This window comes from Oncorhynchus mykiss, chromosome 12 (assembly GCF_057628025.1).
Source record: "Oncorhynchus mykiss isolate SJ-2025 chromosome 12, ASM5762802v1, whole genome shotgun sequence".
Lineage (NCBI taxonomy): Eukaryota > Metazoa > Chordata > Actinopteri > Salmoniformes > Salmonidae > Oncorhynchus > Oncorhynchus mykiss.
In genome coordinates this window covers 65,448,402-65,465,923 of record NC_143033.1, presented here as the reverse complement: position 1 = coordinate 65,465,923, position 17,522 = coordinate 65,448,402, and the positions used below count along the sequence as shown (strand labels likewise).

The window sequence follows — 17,522 nt, the reverse complement described above, 5'->3', positions numbered from 1 at the left end:
ACATTTTTGGAAGTGCATAGCGGCAGTATGTGACGATAGTAGCAGGCAGGGCAGGCATATCTGGTGAGTAACGAACATATTTTGACAGAGCTGGTGAATGGTAGTTTTCTGGGCAGAGAGGAGATCTTGTCATATTCATAATCTCCTCTGCCCAGATACTGGTTCAGGCTTTGGCTCGTTAACTACACTGAACAAAAATACAAACGCAACATGTAAAGTGTTGGTCCCATGTTTCATGAGCTGAAGTAAAAAAATCTACAATTTTCCAAACGCACAAAGCTTATTTCAAATTTTGTGTGCACATTTTTTTACATCCCTGTTTGTGTGTGTTTTCCCCTTTGCCAAGATAATCCATCCACCTGACAGGTGTGGCATATCAAGAATCTGGTTAAACAACATGATCATTACACAGGTGCACCTTGTGCTGGGGACAATAAAAGGCTCTAAAATGTGCAGTTTTGTCACACAACATAATACCACAGATGCCTCAAATTTTGAGGGAGTGTGCAATTGGCATGCCGACTGCAGGAATATTCACCAGAGCTGTTGCCAGAGAAATGTAATGTTAATTTCTCTACGATAAGCCGCCTCAGACGTTATTTTAGAGAATTTGGCAGTACGTCCAACCGGCCTCACAACCGCAGAAGACATGTATGGCGTTGTGTGGGCAAGCGGTTTGGTGATGTCATCGTTGTGAACAGAGTGCCCCATGGTGGCGGTTGGGTTATGGTATGGACAGGTATAAACTATGGAAAATAACACAGTCGCAATTTGACTGCACAGAGATACTGTGACGAGATCCTGAGACACATTGTCGTGCCATTCATTCACTGCCATAACCTCATGTTTCAGTATGATAATGCATGGCTCCATGTCTCAAGGATCTGTACATAATTCCTGGAATCTGAAATTGTCCCAGTACTTTCATGGCCTGCATACTTACCAGACATGTTACCAATTGAGCATGTTTGGGATGCTCTGAGTCGACGTGTAAGACAGTGTGTTGTAATTCCAGCAACTTCGCACAGCAACCCCCAAGTTACGAAAGCGTTCCACAGGGATGCTGGTCCATGTCGACTCCAATGTTTCCCACAGTTGTGTCAAGTTGGCTGGATGTCCTTTAGATGGTCGACCATTCTTGCATTCTTGATGCACAATGGAAACTGTTGAATGTGGAAACACTTAGAATCGTTGCAGGTTTTGACACAAACCGGGGCACCGACTACCATGCCCCGTTCATAGGAACTTCAATATTTTGTCTTGCCCATTATTCACCATCTAAATGGCACATATACACAATCCATGTCTCAATTGTCTCAAGGCTTAAAAATCTTTCTATAACCTGTCTCCTCCCCTTTCCTCTACACTGATTGAACTGGAATTAACAAGTGACCTCAATAAGGGATCATAGCTTTCACCTAGATTCACCTGGTCAATCTATGTCATGGAAAGAAAGAACACTGTTCATAATGTTTTGTACACTCAGTATATTTATCACAGAACAGCCAAGAAATGAAGAGTGACATCAAGGCTGTCTTTTACGGCTCTTATGTAGCTCTGCAAAGATATTATTAAAAGACAGGACAGAAACACATCAGTCTTCAATGCACAAGTTGTTCTTGCTCAGTGTTTTCAAGGACTGAGAAGAAAGGGGGCTACGAGTAGTACCAGGGTGCTCACAGTGATGTAAGCACCCAGATGAAATAAAATACATTCAATGAACTAAAAACAGAAGATGGCATCTTCCAGCTACTGTAGCTGCCTCCTAAACATCAATAGGCACTACTACTAGCGCAACAAATGAAAGTATAAACCAAAAGTTAAGTTCCTGGAGATAATAGCAATCTGATTCCCCTCCTGTCTGAACTGGGCTTGGGCCACTGACCATTAACCTAGATGTTCTGTTCTGCCTTGTGTACTGTTCCAGTAATTTGAAGTTTGATAGAATAACCATTGTAACTCTCCTACAACAGTCAAATTTGCAGCAGCATTATTTTACAGCCAGAGATGCAGATATGAGTAAGAAGTCCAGTATCTCTGGAGCATTAGCCTACCTCACTTCTAGCCTTAACAATCTATTGAAAACAACGTTTTTGTCATTTTGATGTACATTCCTATTACTGTGAAGCTGTTGCACCTGAAGCATGTATATTTACCTTTAAGATGCGCGTGATCTTGTTTTATTGCCTTAATACGTTTCTATTGATGTCACCCAGTTGGGTATTCTCAATATTATCTCACTATAAGGATGTTGTGATATGTTAGTTTGTAGTTGGGCAATCTTACGCAATTCTATTGCATTACTAGCTTGTTGATAAAATAGGTATTTATGTCGGCCGAACTCGCGGGGGCAAGAAGACGGATGCACCGGTCTATTGAAAACAGCGCACGCCACGGAGGAGACGGGAACAGAGAGGAGGGTGCATAAGCTACACTAAATACTTTCCCTTTAAACAGGGGACACGGCGGCGGGGGATAGATAGAGAGGGGAGAGGAGAAGAGATGTAAAAAAAATAAAAGGAAGAAAGACAGCGAGGGTGGGAGGGAGAGAGAAATAGAAAAAAAAAAGAAAGATGTCGTCCTCTCGTTTGAAAAGCCGAGGCGAAGCTTTCGATTGCGGCCGATCGGGGACTCTCTAGTTGGGGACACGATCTTACGCAACACCGAGGCTTTGGAATCCACCACCGCTTTGGCCTCTCGGAGCTATCGAAATAAATGACTCTTCGTCCACGTATTTACAAACAACTGCGGACTTATTATTATTACTTTTTTAAAATATATTTTTCGTTATTTGTAATAACCAAATGTTGCATGGATTTGAGAATAGGATTTCTGCTTAGGCTATAATATAAATATACAATGTAAATTGCATTGTAAATGCATCATTAAAAGCATGCATCAACCATTTTGTCGCATTTTAGTTATAATATCATGTTGCATCCTTTCGTCCCACACCATATAACAACATTTTAGTTGAACATTAGCATTACTGTCAAAAAATATTGTCAAATAACTGACAGCCTTTCAAAATGGATCATTCTTCTTCAATAATAATTTATGCTATTGAATGCACCGCGATTTAAACTTTCACACAGAGATATTCACCTTTGATATTTGAAACTGCAGAGAGGAACTAGGTAGGCTGCAGACATTATAGCAGGTGGAGTGATTCATCAGTTGGCCCCAGCCTATGGTTGGTTGGCGCCCAAGTCTCAGGTGGATATATATTTCTAGTTTTGACTCTTGGACTAAAAGTATCTGACATCATCCTGCTTCAAAATGGATTCTTCTTGGAGTAATTTTCTGTTTCAGGTAAGTTTGTGTGTGTGTGTGTCAGAGAAAGAAAGAGACAAATTGTGTTTAATGTCTCACTCTTCAGAGTGCAATGGATGCAGAAGTGAATGCTCAGGGATCCTGGGATCATACACATGCTTATTATGTTTGTGATGTCATATAAGTCTTAAGCTGACAATTTGCCAACTGTGCCCCTTACAAATTTGTTGTAGTATTGATTATGAGGGCAAGAGTGAGAGCTTGTGTGTGTGCTGACTGGGGTCAAAGGTGGCATGATCCCCCAATGATGTGTATTTCAAGCCTCAGCAGCTAATTCTTGATCTCATTTCCCCAGACTCCGCCCTCACAGACCCAGTCTGAGACAGCCCTCCAATCAGAGCTGCTTCCGGACATGACTGGCTCCGCCCAGAACCCCCCTACAGAGCACATAGCCCCGCCCCCATCCACAGTGGACACAGCCGCCCTGAATGAAGAGCCTTTACCTGGTGAGCATGCAGGTCCTATATCCCAAAAGGCACCCTATTCCTTATATAGTACACTACTTTTGACCAGCAGCCATATGGCTCGGGTCAAAAGTAGCGCACTGTGTATGGAATAGGGTGGCGGTTGCCATTTGAGATACAGCCAGGATCAGGTACAATTTACTCAATTGATCAATTCCACAAGTCTATAATGATAATATTAGAATAATAATATATGCCATTTATAAGACACTTTTAACCAAAGCGACACACATAAAAAGAATTATGCGTGGTCCCAGCGGAAATCGAATCCTGGCATTGCAAGCGTCATGCTCTACTGACTGAGCCACGGAGGACCATGTTTATTCAATATTATTCTGATTCAATAAACACATATGGAATCCACAATAAACTACTGGATAGGAGGGGAGTGGAGGGGCAGAGAGAGTGTTTCTTGTTGTCAAGAGTCACGGCTGCTGCAGACTCAGCGGAAGCACCTTGATGTCCTCTCTTTACATATCAAAGCTGAAAACACGCACATACAATCTGATATCTCTTCAGCCCCACCCTGAACCATGGGATTTCTTACCTCAGGAAATAATGTCCTTTTCACACTCCCTGTGTCTGTTGCATATGTTTGTGACAGACAGAGAGGGGTGGAGAGAGAGAGAGAGGAGGACTAAAATGAGAGGTTGTGAGAGAGATTAAAAAAAGACAAAGAAATGTAATAAAAAAATCATGAGTGAATCGTCTACATCTGTGATGGTGAGAGCAGTGCAACAATATTACATCACAGTTTCTGCCCAGCACGCACATAATGTTCTGAGAACCATGCACTACCGTTCAAAAGTTTGGGGTCACTTCGAAATGTCCTTGTTTTTGAAATAAAAGTTACATTTTTTACCCATTTAAAATAACATCAAATTGATCAGAAATACAGTGTAGACATTGTTAATGTTGTAAATTACTATTGTAGCCTGAAACGGCAGATTTCTTTTTATGGATATATACTGCTCAAAAAAATAAAGGGAACACTAAAATAACACATCCTAGATCTGAATGAATGAAATATTCTTATTAAATACTTTTTTCTTTACATAGTTGAATGTGCTGACAACAAAATCACACAAAAATTATCAATGGAAATCAAATTTATCAACCCATGGAGGTCTGGATTTGGAGTCACACTCAAAATTAAAGTGGAAAACCACACTACAGGCTGATCCAAAATGAGGCTCCGTAGTGTTTGTGGCCTCCACGTGCCTGTATGACCTCCCTACAACGCCTGGGCATGCTCCTGATGAGGTGGCGGATGGTCTTTTGAGGGATCTCCTCCCAGACGTGGACTAAAGCATCCGCCAACTCCTGGACAGTCTGTTGGTGGATGGAGCGAGACATGATGTCCCAGATGTGCTCAATTGGATTCAGGTCTGGGGAACGGGCGGGCCAGTCCATAGCATCAATGCCTTCCTCTTGCAGGAACTGCTGACACACTCCAGCCACATGAGGTCTAGTATTGTCTTGCATTAGGAGGAACCCAGGGCCAACCGCACCAGCATATGGTCTCACAAGGGGTCGAGGATCTCATCTCGGTACCTAATGGCAGTCAAGCTACCTCTGGCGAGCACATGGAGGGCTGTGCGGCCCCCCAAAGAAATGCCACCCCACACCATTACTGACCCACCGCCAAACCGGTTATGCTGGAGGATGTTGCAGGCAGCAGAACGTTCTCCACGGCGTCTCCAGACTGTCACGTCTGTCACGTGCTCAGTGTGAACCTGCTTTCATCTGTGAAGAGCACAGGGCGCCAGTGGCGAATTTGCCAATCTTGGTTTTCTCTGGCAAATGCCAAACGTCCTGCATGGTGTTGGGCTGTAAGCACAACCCCCACCTGTGGACGTCAGGCCCTCATACCACCCTCATGGAGTCTGTTTCTGACCGTTTGAGCAGACACATGCACATTTGTGGCCTGCTGGAGGTCATTTTGCAGGGCTCTAGCAGTGCTCCTCCTGCTCCTCCTTGCACAAAGGCAGAGGTAGCGGTCCTGCTGCTGGGTTGGTACCCTCCTACGGCCTCCTCCACGTCTCCTGATGAACTGGCCTGTCTCCTGGTAGCGCCTCCATGCTCTGGACACTTCGCTGACAGACACAGCAAAACTTCTTGCCACAGCTCGCATTGATGTGCCATCCTGGATGAGCTGCAATACCTGAGCCACTTGTGTGGGTTGTAGACTCCGTCTCATGCTACCACTAGAGTGAAAGCACCGCCAGCATTCAAAAGTGACCAAAACATCAGCCAGGAAGCATAGGAACTGAGAAGTGGTCGGTAGTCACCACCTGCAGAACCACTCCTTTATTGGGGGTGTCTTGCTAATTGCCTATAATTTCCACCTGTTGTCTATTCCATTTGTACAACGGCATGTGACATTTATTGTCAATCAGTGTTGCTTCCTAAGTGGACAGTTTGATTTGACAGAAGTGTGATTGACTTGGAGTTACATTGTGTTGTTTAAGTGTTCCCTTTATTTTTTTGAGCAGTGTATATAGGCGTACAGAGGCCCATTATCAGCAACCATCACTCCTGTGTTCCAATGGCACGTTGTGTTAGCTAATCCAAGTTTATTATTTTGAAAGGCTAATTGATCATTAGAAAACCCATTTGCAATTATGTTAGCACAGCTGAAAATTGTTGTTCTGATTAAAGAGGCAATAAAACTGTCCTTCTTTTCGGGACTAGTTGAGTATCTGGAGCATCAGCATTTGTGTGTTCGATTACAGGCTCAAAAATGTCCATGAACAAAGAACTTTCTTCTGAAACTTGTCAGTCTATTCTTGTTTTGAGAAATGAAGGCTATTCCATGTGAGATATTGCCAAGAAACTGAAGATCTCGTACAATGCTTTGTACTACTCCCTTCACAGAACAGCGCAAACTGTCTCTAACCAGAATAGAAAGAGGAGTGGGAGGCCCCGGTGCACAACTGAGCAAGAGGACAAGTACATTAGAGTGTCTAGTTTGAGAAACAGACACCTCACAAGTCCTTAACTGGCAGCTTCATTTAAATAGTACCCGCAAAACACCAGTCTCAACGTCAACAGTGAAGAAGCGACTCCGGGATGCTGGCCTTCTAGGCAGAGTTGCAAAGAAAAAGCCATATCTCAGACTGGTCAATAAAAATAAAAGATTAAGATGGGCAAAAGAAGACAGACACTGGACAGAGGAACACTGCCTAGAAGGCCAGAATCCCATTCATTTTTGGTTTTGGGTGTGTTATGCCAAGGCCAGAGTGACAACCCACAGGATGGTTGACCCCCAGGGCCAGGACTGAGCAGTCCAGCACCTAGGGATTGGCTAAATAGGTATCTCCCCTGACGTGGGCATGTTTTCAATACTGACTCCTTTTGTCATACTGTATTCCATATAAGGCATGCAGACCTTATGAAAGTTCCCTAGTATATACCTTTAATCTTTGATGGCAACAACAACTGCCCGAGTTACACCAGGAATGCACAATCTCTCCATCAGTGCTCAGACCATCCACAATAGACTGAGAGAGGCTGGACTGAGGGCTTGTAGGCCTGTTGTAAGGCAGGTCCTCACCAGACATCACCGGCAACAACGTCTCCTATGGGCACAAACCCACTGTCGCTGGACGAGACAGGACTGGTAAAAAGTGCTCTTTGCTGACAAGTCGCGGTTTTGTCTCACCAGGGGTGATAGTCGGATTTGCTTTTTCGTCGAAGGAATGAGCGTTACACTGAGGCCTGTACTCTGGAGCGGGATCGGTTTGGAGGTGGAGTGTCCGTCAAGGTCTGGGGTGGTGTGTCACAGCATCATCAGAATGAGCTTGTTGTCATTGCAGGCAATCTCAACGCTGTGCGTTACAGGAAAGACATCTTCCTCCCTAATGTGGTACCCTTCCTGCAGCCAATGCCACCAGCCATACTGCTCGTTCTGTGCGTGATTTCCTGCAAGACAGGAATGTCAGTGTTCTGTTATGGCCAGCGAAGAGCCCGGATCTCAATCCCATTGAGCAGGTCTGGGACCTGTTGGATCGGAGGGTGAGGGCTAGGGCCATTCCCCCCCAGAAATGTTCATACAAATATTTACACATGTTAAGTTTGCGGAAAATAAACGCAGTTGACAGTGAGAGGACGTTTCTTTTTTTGCTGAGTTTAGTACGTTCCATGGAACCGTCTTAAACTGCAGTAATTTATGTCTAAGATTATATGAACATGACTGGGCATTCAATCATATTTGTAGCCATGCATGATCGTCAATATCTTCTACCAGGTCTTCCTCACATTGTTGTTTTTCATGCTTTGTGCCATCGGGGAAACGCCTGATTTAACCCTTGTAACAATTTGGAAATGAACTTTGGAGGTTTGTCAGACTGCCTTAAAATAATTTCAATCTTTGAAGTTTCTGTCTTCTCCATTGTTTGCTGCACAGAGAGAATAAAGTGTCTGCTAAAATTCACCTCCGCTTCGTCACAGACTGGTCTTCCCTGGCTGCCTGACCCTGCAGAGACACATCCCCACCTGATCCTCCTAAAATGAGGCATGCCAAAGAATTACCTTGGTGTACATTTACACATTTTATTATCCAAGAATAGAATCAGTGGTTCAATAGTTGAAATGACCATTATTGCCAGATCCCAGACTGTAACCTTAATCTTTAAATGCTTTCCTGTAGCTACTGTAGGTCTATCCATCAATTCAAGATGGAAATTCACTGATATTGTGAATATACTGCAAAATTCACCTGAGCTCCGTAGACTGGTCTTTCCTGGCTGTCTGACCCTGCTTGGTGTGTTATGGGGCTCCCGAGTGGCGCCCCCGAGTGGCTCAGCTGTCTAAGGCACTGCATTTCAGTGTAAGAGGTGTCACTGCAGTCCCTTGTTCAAATAACTGACTTGCCTAGTTAAATACAAATAAAATTAAACTGTCGCCATCTGATCCTGCTAAGACATGATGATCATAGTGTTGTGTACTGACGGTGCACCATAACAGTGAAGCCTGTAGAGCTGTTTATTAATGTGTCAGTTATAAAAATAGGGAATTAGTTAGGGAAACTGACAAATCAATAACATTACACTGCTATAATGCCTCTAATAAAAACTCACATTCCACAACAACAAAAAACATCAGAATTATCCGTCTTCAATCGTTTGGCCGCTGGTTTCATTGTTTGATTCAGGTCTAATGTGAATGAGGCATAAATAATACCTACTTTTGGCCAGCTCTCTCTCTGATGGTACATCAACTGGTGAAAGCTAGAGAAGTTCATTTACTTCTGTTGAAATGGGACAAAAAGGCTACAGAACATTTCCATACAAACAGCTGTTAGATATTAATAAATGCCACCTCATATCGCTATCTGACAGATAGCTACAGGCTAGAGGTGAACTGACTGTGGTAACTACTAGCTAACGAATTCATTCACCTCAGTCAAGAGGGTATAAAACATCAGCTAAAGTTACATATCAGTTACACTACTAGTTCAGCACTGGGAACACTCGTTTTTTTCTTCTATTAAGTTAAACAGCAGTTACCTTTTCAGCTACATCAGTCAACTAAAGAGTAGCCAGTTTCTGCTCTGCTTGCTTTTACAACTCAGAGAAAGAGCTCAGCACATACACACTGAGAGCAGCTGCCTCTGTTCAACTCTCCTGTGCTGGTCCAGCCAGCTTTTCAAAAGCTTTGCCTTCACACAGCCTATCCACCCGCTCTTTGGTGTCCATGTGGTCCTAAATCCAGCTGTCTGAAACCTCCAAACAGCCTACCCGACCGTTCTAAGGCGTCCGCATGGTCCTAACCATACCAACGCCGTTTTTGGTATCACAGTGCAATTATAAAACTAGGGGGGGGGACAAAAATGCCATTTCTCCCAGTGAAAGTTGTGCCCCTAACAGAACTACTACGTTTACTAAAAGTTCAAACATAGTTACATTTAATTACACATTTGGATGTTCTCCAATTCTCAGATGTTCTCCAACTGGTTTGACTTTGAGAATGTTCTCAAATAGTTCAGAGAAGGTTAAGAAACATTCTTCTGTGGGAATTTCAGTACTTCAGCATAACTTTTGTTACAGGTTTCCTCATGGTTCTATTTAAAGTCATGTTCTCACATTGTCCCAAGAATGTTAAGAAACAACGTTCTTCTGTGGGAATTTCAGTACTTCAGCATAACGTTTGCTACAGGTTTCCTCATGGTTCTATTTAAAGTCATGTTCTCAAATTGTTCCGAGAATGTTAAGAAAATTTTCCATAAAAAAAAACAAGAAAACTTTAGTAACGTTCAGAGAACGTTGTAAGAATGTGTTGTAAGAAAACATATACATTCCGTTCTCAGAATAAACTAAACTCTTTCCATCCTCTATCTTATTAAGTGTGTTGGCCGCACCAACTAATTGGCCACACCTGATCTTAATGAGTGGTCGTTTCCTTTGAAATGGGGTCTGTTTGAAAAGACAAAAATGTGAAAAAAATTGCCATTCTAGTTCATCCTGGTGGCGCAATGGACTAATTCTATAGATAGAGAACAGAAGATCATAGGTTTGAACCTTACTGACGTTGTGCCACAATCAAAAGTAAATGTGTTTGCATGTTTAATGCCTAAGCAAATTTACTTCCATGTGTCCTATCTATGCTTGGATTTCAAAACAGTTAACCCAAACTAAGTTAGCAGTGTTATTAAAAGTTTTACAGAAACATGTTCTCAGAATGTTATTTAATTACCATCAAATTACCTATAATTTCCCTTCTCAGAACCTTAATAAAACCTTCCAGGAAAACTTTCAGGAAACCATAGTAAAATGTTCTTAGAACCTCCCTGCAATATAAAAATGAACGTTCACAGAACAGGCAAAATGTTCTCTTCTGTTCTCAAAATGTTTAGAAAGCTTTGCGTTTTACCGGTCAGGGGTCAAGAAACTTATGGCTTCATTCCCAGAACCAATGGAAAATCAAAAACGTACATTCTCACAACTTCCAAGGAACCAAATGTGCTTGCTGGGTGGTCATTCACCAGATGCTTTCATCCTAAACAACTTACAGTATACAAATGTAGAGGGACCCAATAGCTTACTTATGCATTATGTCAGGCCCATGTAGGAATCCCAACCCACAATCTCTACCCTTAGTTCCCTTTCAGGAGTTACGTTCTCTCACACTTTTGTTTTCCCTCTTTCCCTTTCCCCTCTATATTTCTCTCTCTCATTCCTCTCTCTTTATTTTCCATCTCTCCTTTAGAGAAGGCCGTCTCCAAGCCTGGCCGGCCCACACACATCTGCGCCACATGTAACAAGCAGTTTAAGAACAACTACAACCTCCGACGCCATCAGTCGGTGCACACTGGCATCAAAATGAAGGACAGAGCAGCCAGAGAGAGGGAGGACGGGAGCAAGGGAGGAGGAGGAGGGGGGCGGCAAACAATCCCTCTCTCCCTCCTCCACCTCTCTCTGCCCTCTCATCCTCCTCCCGCAGAATCCCTCCCCCAACCCACCCCACTTGGAAACCAGGAGGGCCAACCTGTTGCGGTGGCCATCGCCCCAGCGACCGTCACCATGGCTGCGCCCCAGGTGCTCCAAGCTGCAGTTGTGGTTGCCGGGACAATGGTACAGGTTGGTTGGTGCCTGTTTTCTCATAATTATTGAAGAATCATTTGCTGCTCCCTATGCCGTTCTCGCTCTCTCCTCGCCTACTTTATTGTGCAACGTAACCAGAGTAGCTATACTTACCCCACAGCCAGCACTAGCCAACTGTCCCTTTCTTCTCATCAAACCTAGAACCAGAACCAGGGGCCTCAACCCTACCCCAACCCTAGCCCCAACCAGGTGAGGAAGAACCATGCATGTGAGGCCTGTGGGAAGGCCTTTCGAGATGTGTACCACCTGAACCGCCACCGGCTTTCCCACTCGGACGAAAAGCCCTACCACTGCCCCATCTGCCAGCAGCGCTTCAAGAGGAAAGACCGCATGAGCTACCATGTACGCTCACACCAAGGAGGGGTGGAGAAACCTTACGTTTGCCCCCACTGCGCCAAGGGATTCTCACGGTGAGAAGGGGGATGACTGGGTGGTGGGAGGGGGGAGGGTTCAATTGTGAAACAAGTATACACACATGCACATACAGTACCAGTCAAAAGTTTGGACACACCTACCTACTCATTCCAGGATTTTCTTAATTTTTTGTATTTTCTACATTGCAGAATAATAGTGAAGACATTAAAACTATGAAATAACACATATATGGAATCATGTAGTCACTAAAAAAGTGTTAAGCAAATCAAAATATATTTTATATTTGCGATTCTTCAAAGTAGCCACCCTCTGCCTTGTTGACAGCTTTGCACACTTGGCATTCTCTCAACCGCTTCATGAGGAATGCATTTCAATTCACAGGTGTGCCTTGTTAAAAATTAATTTGAGCCAATCAGTTGTGTTGTGACAACGTAGGGGTGGTGTACAGAAGATAGCCCTATTTGGTAAAAGAAGTCCATATTATGGCAAGAAACAACAGTCCATCATTACTTTAAGACAAGTCAGTCAAAAGAAAATTGAAAATTTCAAGAACTTTGAACATTTCTTCAAGTGCGGTCGCAAAAACCAGCTGATATATCAAAGTGCTGTACAGAAACCCAGTCTAAAACCCCAAAACAGCAAGCAATGCAGGTGTAGAAGCACGGTGGCTAGGAAAAACTCCCTAGAAAGGCCAAAACCTAGGAAGAAACCTAGAGAGGAACCAGGCTATGAGGGGTGGTCAGTCCTCTTCTGGCTGTGCCGAGTGGTGATCATAACAGAACATGGCCAAGATGTTCAAATGTCCATAAATGACCAGCATGGTCGAATAATAATAATCACAGTAGTTGTCGAGGGTGCAACAAGTCAGCACCTCAGGAGTAAATGTCATTTGGCTTTTCATGCTGTCTCTAGAGAGTTGAAAACAGCAGGTTTGGGACAGGTAGCACGTCCGGTGAACAGGTCAGGGTTACATAGCCGCAGGCAGAACAGTTGAAACTGGAGCAGCTGCATGGCCAGGTGGACTGGGGACAGCAAGGTGTCATCATGCCAGGTAGTCCTGAGGCATGGTCCTAGGGCTCAGGTCCTCCGGGAGAGAGAAAGAAAGAGAGAAAGAGAGAATTAGAGAGAGCATACTTAAATTCACACAGGACACCGGATAAGACAGGAGAAATACTCCAGATATAACAGACTGACCCTATCCCCACGACACATAAACTACTGCAGCATAAATACTGGAGGCTGAGACAGGAGGGGTCAGGAGACACTGTGGCCCCATCCGATGATACCCCCGGACAGGGCCAAACAGGCAGGATATAACCCCACCCACTTTGCCAAAGCACAGCCCCCACACCACTAGAGGGATATCTTCAACCCCCAACTTACCATCCAGAGACAAGGCCGAGTATAGCCCAGAAAGATCTCCGCCACGGCTCAACCCAGACAGGAAGACCACGTCAGTGACTCAATCCACTCAAGTGACGCACCCCTCCTAGGGATGGCATGGAAGAGCACCAGTAAGCCAGTGACTCAGCCCCTGTAATAGGGTTATAGGCAGAGAATCCCAGTGGTGAGAGGGGAACCGGCCAGGCAGAGACAGCAAGGGTGGTTCGTTGCTCCAGAGCCTTTCCGTTCACCTTCACATTCCTGGGCCAGACTACACTCAATCATATGACCCACTGAAGAGATGAGTCTTCAGTAAAGACTTAAAGGTTGAGACTGAGTCTGCATCTCTCACATGGGTAGGCAGACCATTCCATAAAAATGGAGCTCTATAGGAGAAAGCCCTGTCTCCAGCTGTTTGCTTAGACATTCTAGGGACAATTAGGAGGCCTGCGTCTTGTGAACGTAGCGTACGTGTAGGTATGTACGGCAGGACCAAATCGGAAAGATAGGTAGGAGCAAGTCCATCTAATGCTTTGTAGGTTAGCAGTAAAACCTTGAAATCAGCCCTTGCCTTAACAGGAAGCCAGTGTAGGGAGGCTAGCACTGGAGTAATCATGATCAAATGTTTTGGTTCTAGTCAGGATTCTAGCAGCCGTTTTTAGCACTAATTGAAGTTTATTTAGTGATTTATCCGGGTAGCCGGAAAGTAGAGCATTGCAGTAGTCTAACCTAGAACAAAAGCATGGATTAATTTTTCTGCATAATTTTTGGACAGAAAGTTCCTGATTTTTGCAATATTACGTAGATGGAAAAAAGCTGTCCTTGAAAGTCTTGATATGTTTGTCAAAAGATAAATCAGTTTAAAGCATGGAGGAGGAGGTGTGATGGTGTGGGGGTGCTTTGCTGGTGACACTGTCTGTGATTTATTTTGAATTCAAGGCACACTTAACCAGCATGGTTACCACAGCATTCTGCAGCGATACGCCATCCCATCTGGTTTGCGCTTAGTGGGACTATCATTTGTTTTTTAACAGAACCATGACCCAAAACACACCTCCAGGCTGTGTAAGGGCTCTTTGGCCAAGAAGGAGAGTGATTGAGTGCTGCATCAGATGACCTGGCCTCCACAATCACCCGACCTCAACCCAATTGAAATGGTTTGGGATGAGTTGGACCGCAGAGTGAAGGAAAAGCAGCCAACAAATGCTCAGCATATGTGGGAACTCCTTCAAGACTGTTGGAAAAGCATTCCAAGTGAAGCTGGTTGAGAGAATACCAAGAGTGTGCAAAGCTGTCATCAAGGCAAAGGGTGTCTACTTTGAAGAATCCCATATAAAATATATTTAGATTTTTTTGCTTACTACATGATTCCATATGTGTTATTTCATAGTTTTGATGTATTCACTATTATTCTACAATGTAGAAAATAGTAAAAATAAAGAAAAACCCTTGAATGAGTAGGTGTGTCCAAACTTTTGACTGGTACTGTGTATGTACATGCACACATTTGTGAAATTAGTCTGGAGTTCTAATAGAATTTAGTTCTAAGTGACGTCTGTTTTGCAAGGGTAGCTCTATCGACGAGAAATGACCGATACGATACAGATAAGACACACGTGGGATCTTAATTCTTTCTCCTGTCTGTTCTAGACCCGACCACCTCAACAGTCACGTCAGACAGGTGCACTCCACTGAGAGACCCTTCAAGTGCCCGGTAAATCCTCTTCTTTCAAACTCAATTTAATAATGTATTATTGACCCTCGCAATGAATCTGTCTCAGTCGATTTGTCACAGTTAGTAAGTCACTTGTGATATCTCAGATGGGTCTTGCCATAAAGATCAGTCATTTACAAAATGACACTGATTGGCCAGATGGTGGCGCTATAACAAGCGATGAAAATGCTAACTTTGAAAGGTCATGCCCCTCAACCGGTTTGACCTAAAGTCATTCCATTCGGTACATAGGTCCCGGCTCACAAGGAGCACATTTAACTCAGGGACGCATAAGGTTTGTCATGATGGATTTTACACTATTTTGGATTTTGTGAAAAACCCTTAAAAGCTACTCCTCTGGCACTGAATGACCGATCTCCCAGAAACTGCATCATTCGTGGGGGACAACATTTGAACTCTTGCCTTGTTCTTTCTCCCTATTTTCAAACTTGTTTCCTGTCGTATGTCCCTTGCTTCTATGTATACACTGTATGAATGTGTTATAGGCAATTTAATGGTATTGACCTGCTTAGCTTCTAAAATATAGTGGCGAAGAAAAATGTCAAAATGTCCAAGCTTCAACAATGGTTTTGTGTGTGTGTGGGCGCGTGTGCTACACAGACCTGCACGTCTGCCTTCGCCACGCGGGACCGTCTCCGTGCCCACCTGATTCGCCACGAGGAGAAGGTACCGTGCCACATCTGTGGCAAGCTCCTCTCTGCCGCCTACATCACTGATCATATGAGGGTCCACAACCAATCACAGCACCACGCCTGCCACCTGTGCAACCGCAGTGAGTGGACTACCATGTTATTTTTTACGTGTGAAAGGAGAGGAGAATACCTGTGTAACGGAGGTGGTTACACAGGTATCCCTCTCTCATTCCTCATCTCTCATATGTCCTTCTCTTTTGTTCCTCATCTTTTGTTCCTCGCCTTTTCTTATTTCTCAATGCTCTCTCTTCCTCCCTCTCCCTCCCGTCTCCCTCCAGGCTTCACTACCCTCACCTATCTGCGTGTCCACGCTCAGAAACACCACGGCCAGGAGTGGAAGGAGAGCGGAGGGACGCGGGGCATGTTCGGCGGGGCCGGTGCCGGCGGGGTGCTGCTGTGCCAACTGTGTGGGGTGCAGTGCAAGACACCCACCCAGCTCCAGGGCCACATGGGCACCCACGCCGTCACCCAGGTCCAGGGCGCCCCCAGCCCCAGCAGTAGCCCCGCGGGGACCGGTACCATGGCTGTGGCCGTGTCTCTGTCAGGCAGCTCAACCGTGGGCCTGCTGGTTACTGACTGCTCCAGCATCGCCCCCCAGCCTCTCAGCTAGCAGCCAGGCCCATTGGAGAAAGGGAGGGGGAAGGGGGAGAGGGGATGGAGGTAAGGGGGTGCCGTAGAGACTGCAGTTAGGGGTGAAATTTCTCCTAAGTACAGATGTACTGTAGGATCAGTTTCCCTTCCCCCAATCCTAACCATTAATGGGGAAAATTAAATTCTGGCCCAGGATCAGCATATAGGGGCATTCACCCCCCAGGGCCCCATTTGTCTGTTTTTTTACCTTTTATTTTACTAGGCAAGTCAGTTAAGAACAAATTCTTATTTTACAATGATGGCCTACCCCGGCCAAACCCTAACCCAGGCAACACTGGGCCAATTGTGTGCCGCCCTATGGAACTCCCAATCACAGCTGGTTGTGATATAGCCTGGAATCAAACCAGGGTCAGTAGGACTGAGATGCAGTGTCTTAGACCGCTGCGCCACTTGGGAGCCCTTTGTATTTGATCCTATTTAAGATGTTGCTGTTGTTTACGCAACAGTCACTTTATCAACTGCCATTGGTGGCCACGAGAGAGAAGAGGAAAGGAGAGATTGTGGAATCCCCTTTTTTTTTTGTATCAAATTCTACTGAACGAAAGAGAACGTTTTCCTGTTCAATATGAAACTTTTCCATTCACATAGAACCCAAACTCCCATAACGATGTTTGGGATTTTACAAATGCATTGCTATTTCTTTTCCTTGGAAATATTGATTATACAGTATATGATCACCCAGACGCAGTATGAGCTGTGGTCCTACATTGGCTTTTTGCTTTTTAAGATGAACAGTATCCCAAGAAAGGACTGTTGCCTTTTCAACAGAAACATGTCATCACCATGTAACTTTACCATATCACGTATAGACAGATAGCATCAAATGGGTATTTATTTGTCTGTATATTTGGCCACTGAATGCTCGTCTTTCTTTGCTTCCTATGATCTTGTTGTTATTATTCTGGATGCTCTGATTTTTAATTCTCTCAAAGTTGAATTTGTCTGAAAAGTATTTGTACTTTTGTGACGCGTTTTTGTGAGATTGCATTCTAGACTGTTCATCTGTTGGTGTAGAATTTCCTCTGTTAATGTCACTGTATTAAAGCGGTAGTATGTATAACCTATATGCACTTTATCTGTGAACATGTACAGCATCTGATATGTGCCAGTAGAATAGAAAATGAATGTCTCTGGAGAAAAATGTAATTATTTTACAACTTTTGTTTGTTTGTTGTCTCTATATAGATGTAGTTATGATAATCTGAATAGAGATTCTATGAACCGTTGATCTATTGTCCATGGCATTGCTTACACCAGTGGTCTAACCCTCCCCCACCTTTTCTCC

At 44.2% G+C, this 17,522-nt stretch overlaps 1 protein-coding gene across 1 annotated transcript; it reads left to right on the top strand.

Annotated features, from left to right (window-relative positions):
* Window positions 1-2,218: 2,218 nt before the first annotated feature.
* On the top strand, window positions 2,219-17,301 carry LOC110537932 (myc-associated zinc finger protein). Its single transcript, XM_021624403.3, has 7 exons — window positions 2,219-3,312; window positions 3,629-3,779; window positions 11,007-11,377; window positions 11,543-11,811; window positions 14,810-14,873; window positions 15,495-15,666; window positions 15,865-17,301. The coding sequence occupies exons 1-7, from the start codon at window positions 3,280-3,282 to the stop codon at window positions 16,194-16,196; spliced, it is 1,392 nt and encodes a 463-aa protein (XP_021480078.1). The 5' UTR covers window positions 2,219-3,279; the 3' UTR covers window positions 16,197-17,301.
* The last annotated feature ends 221 nt before the right edge of the window (window positions 17,302-17,522 follow it).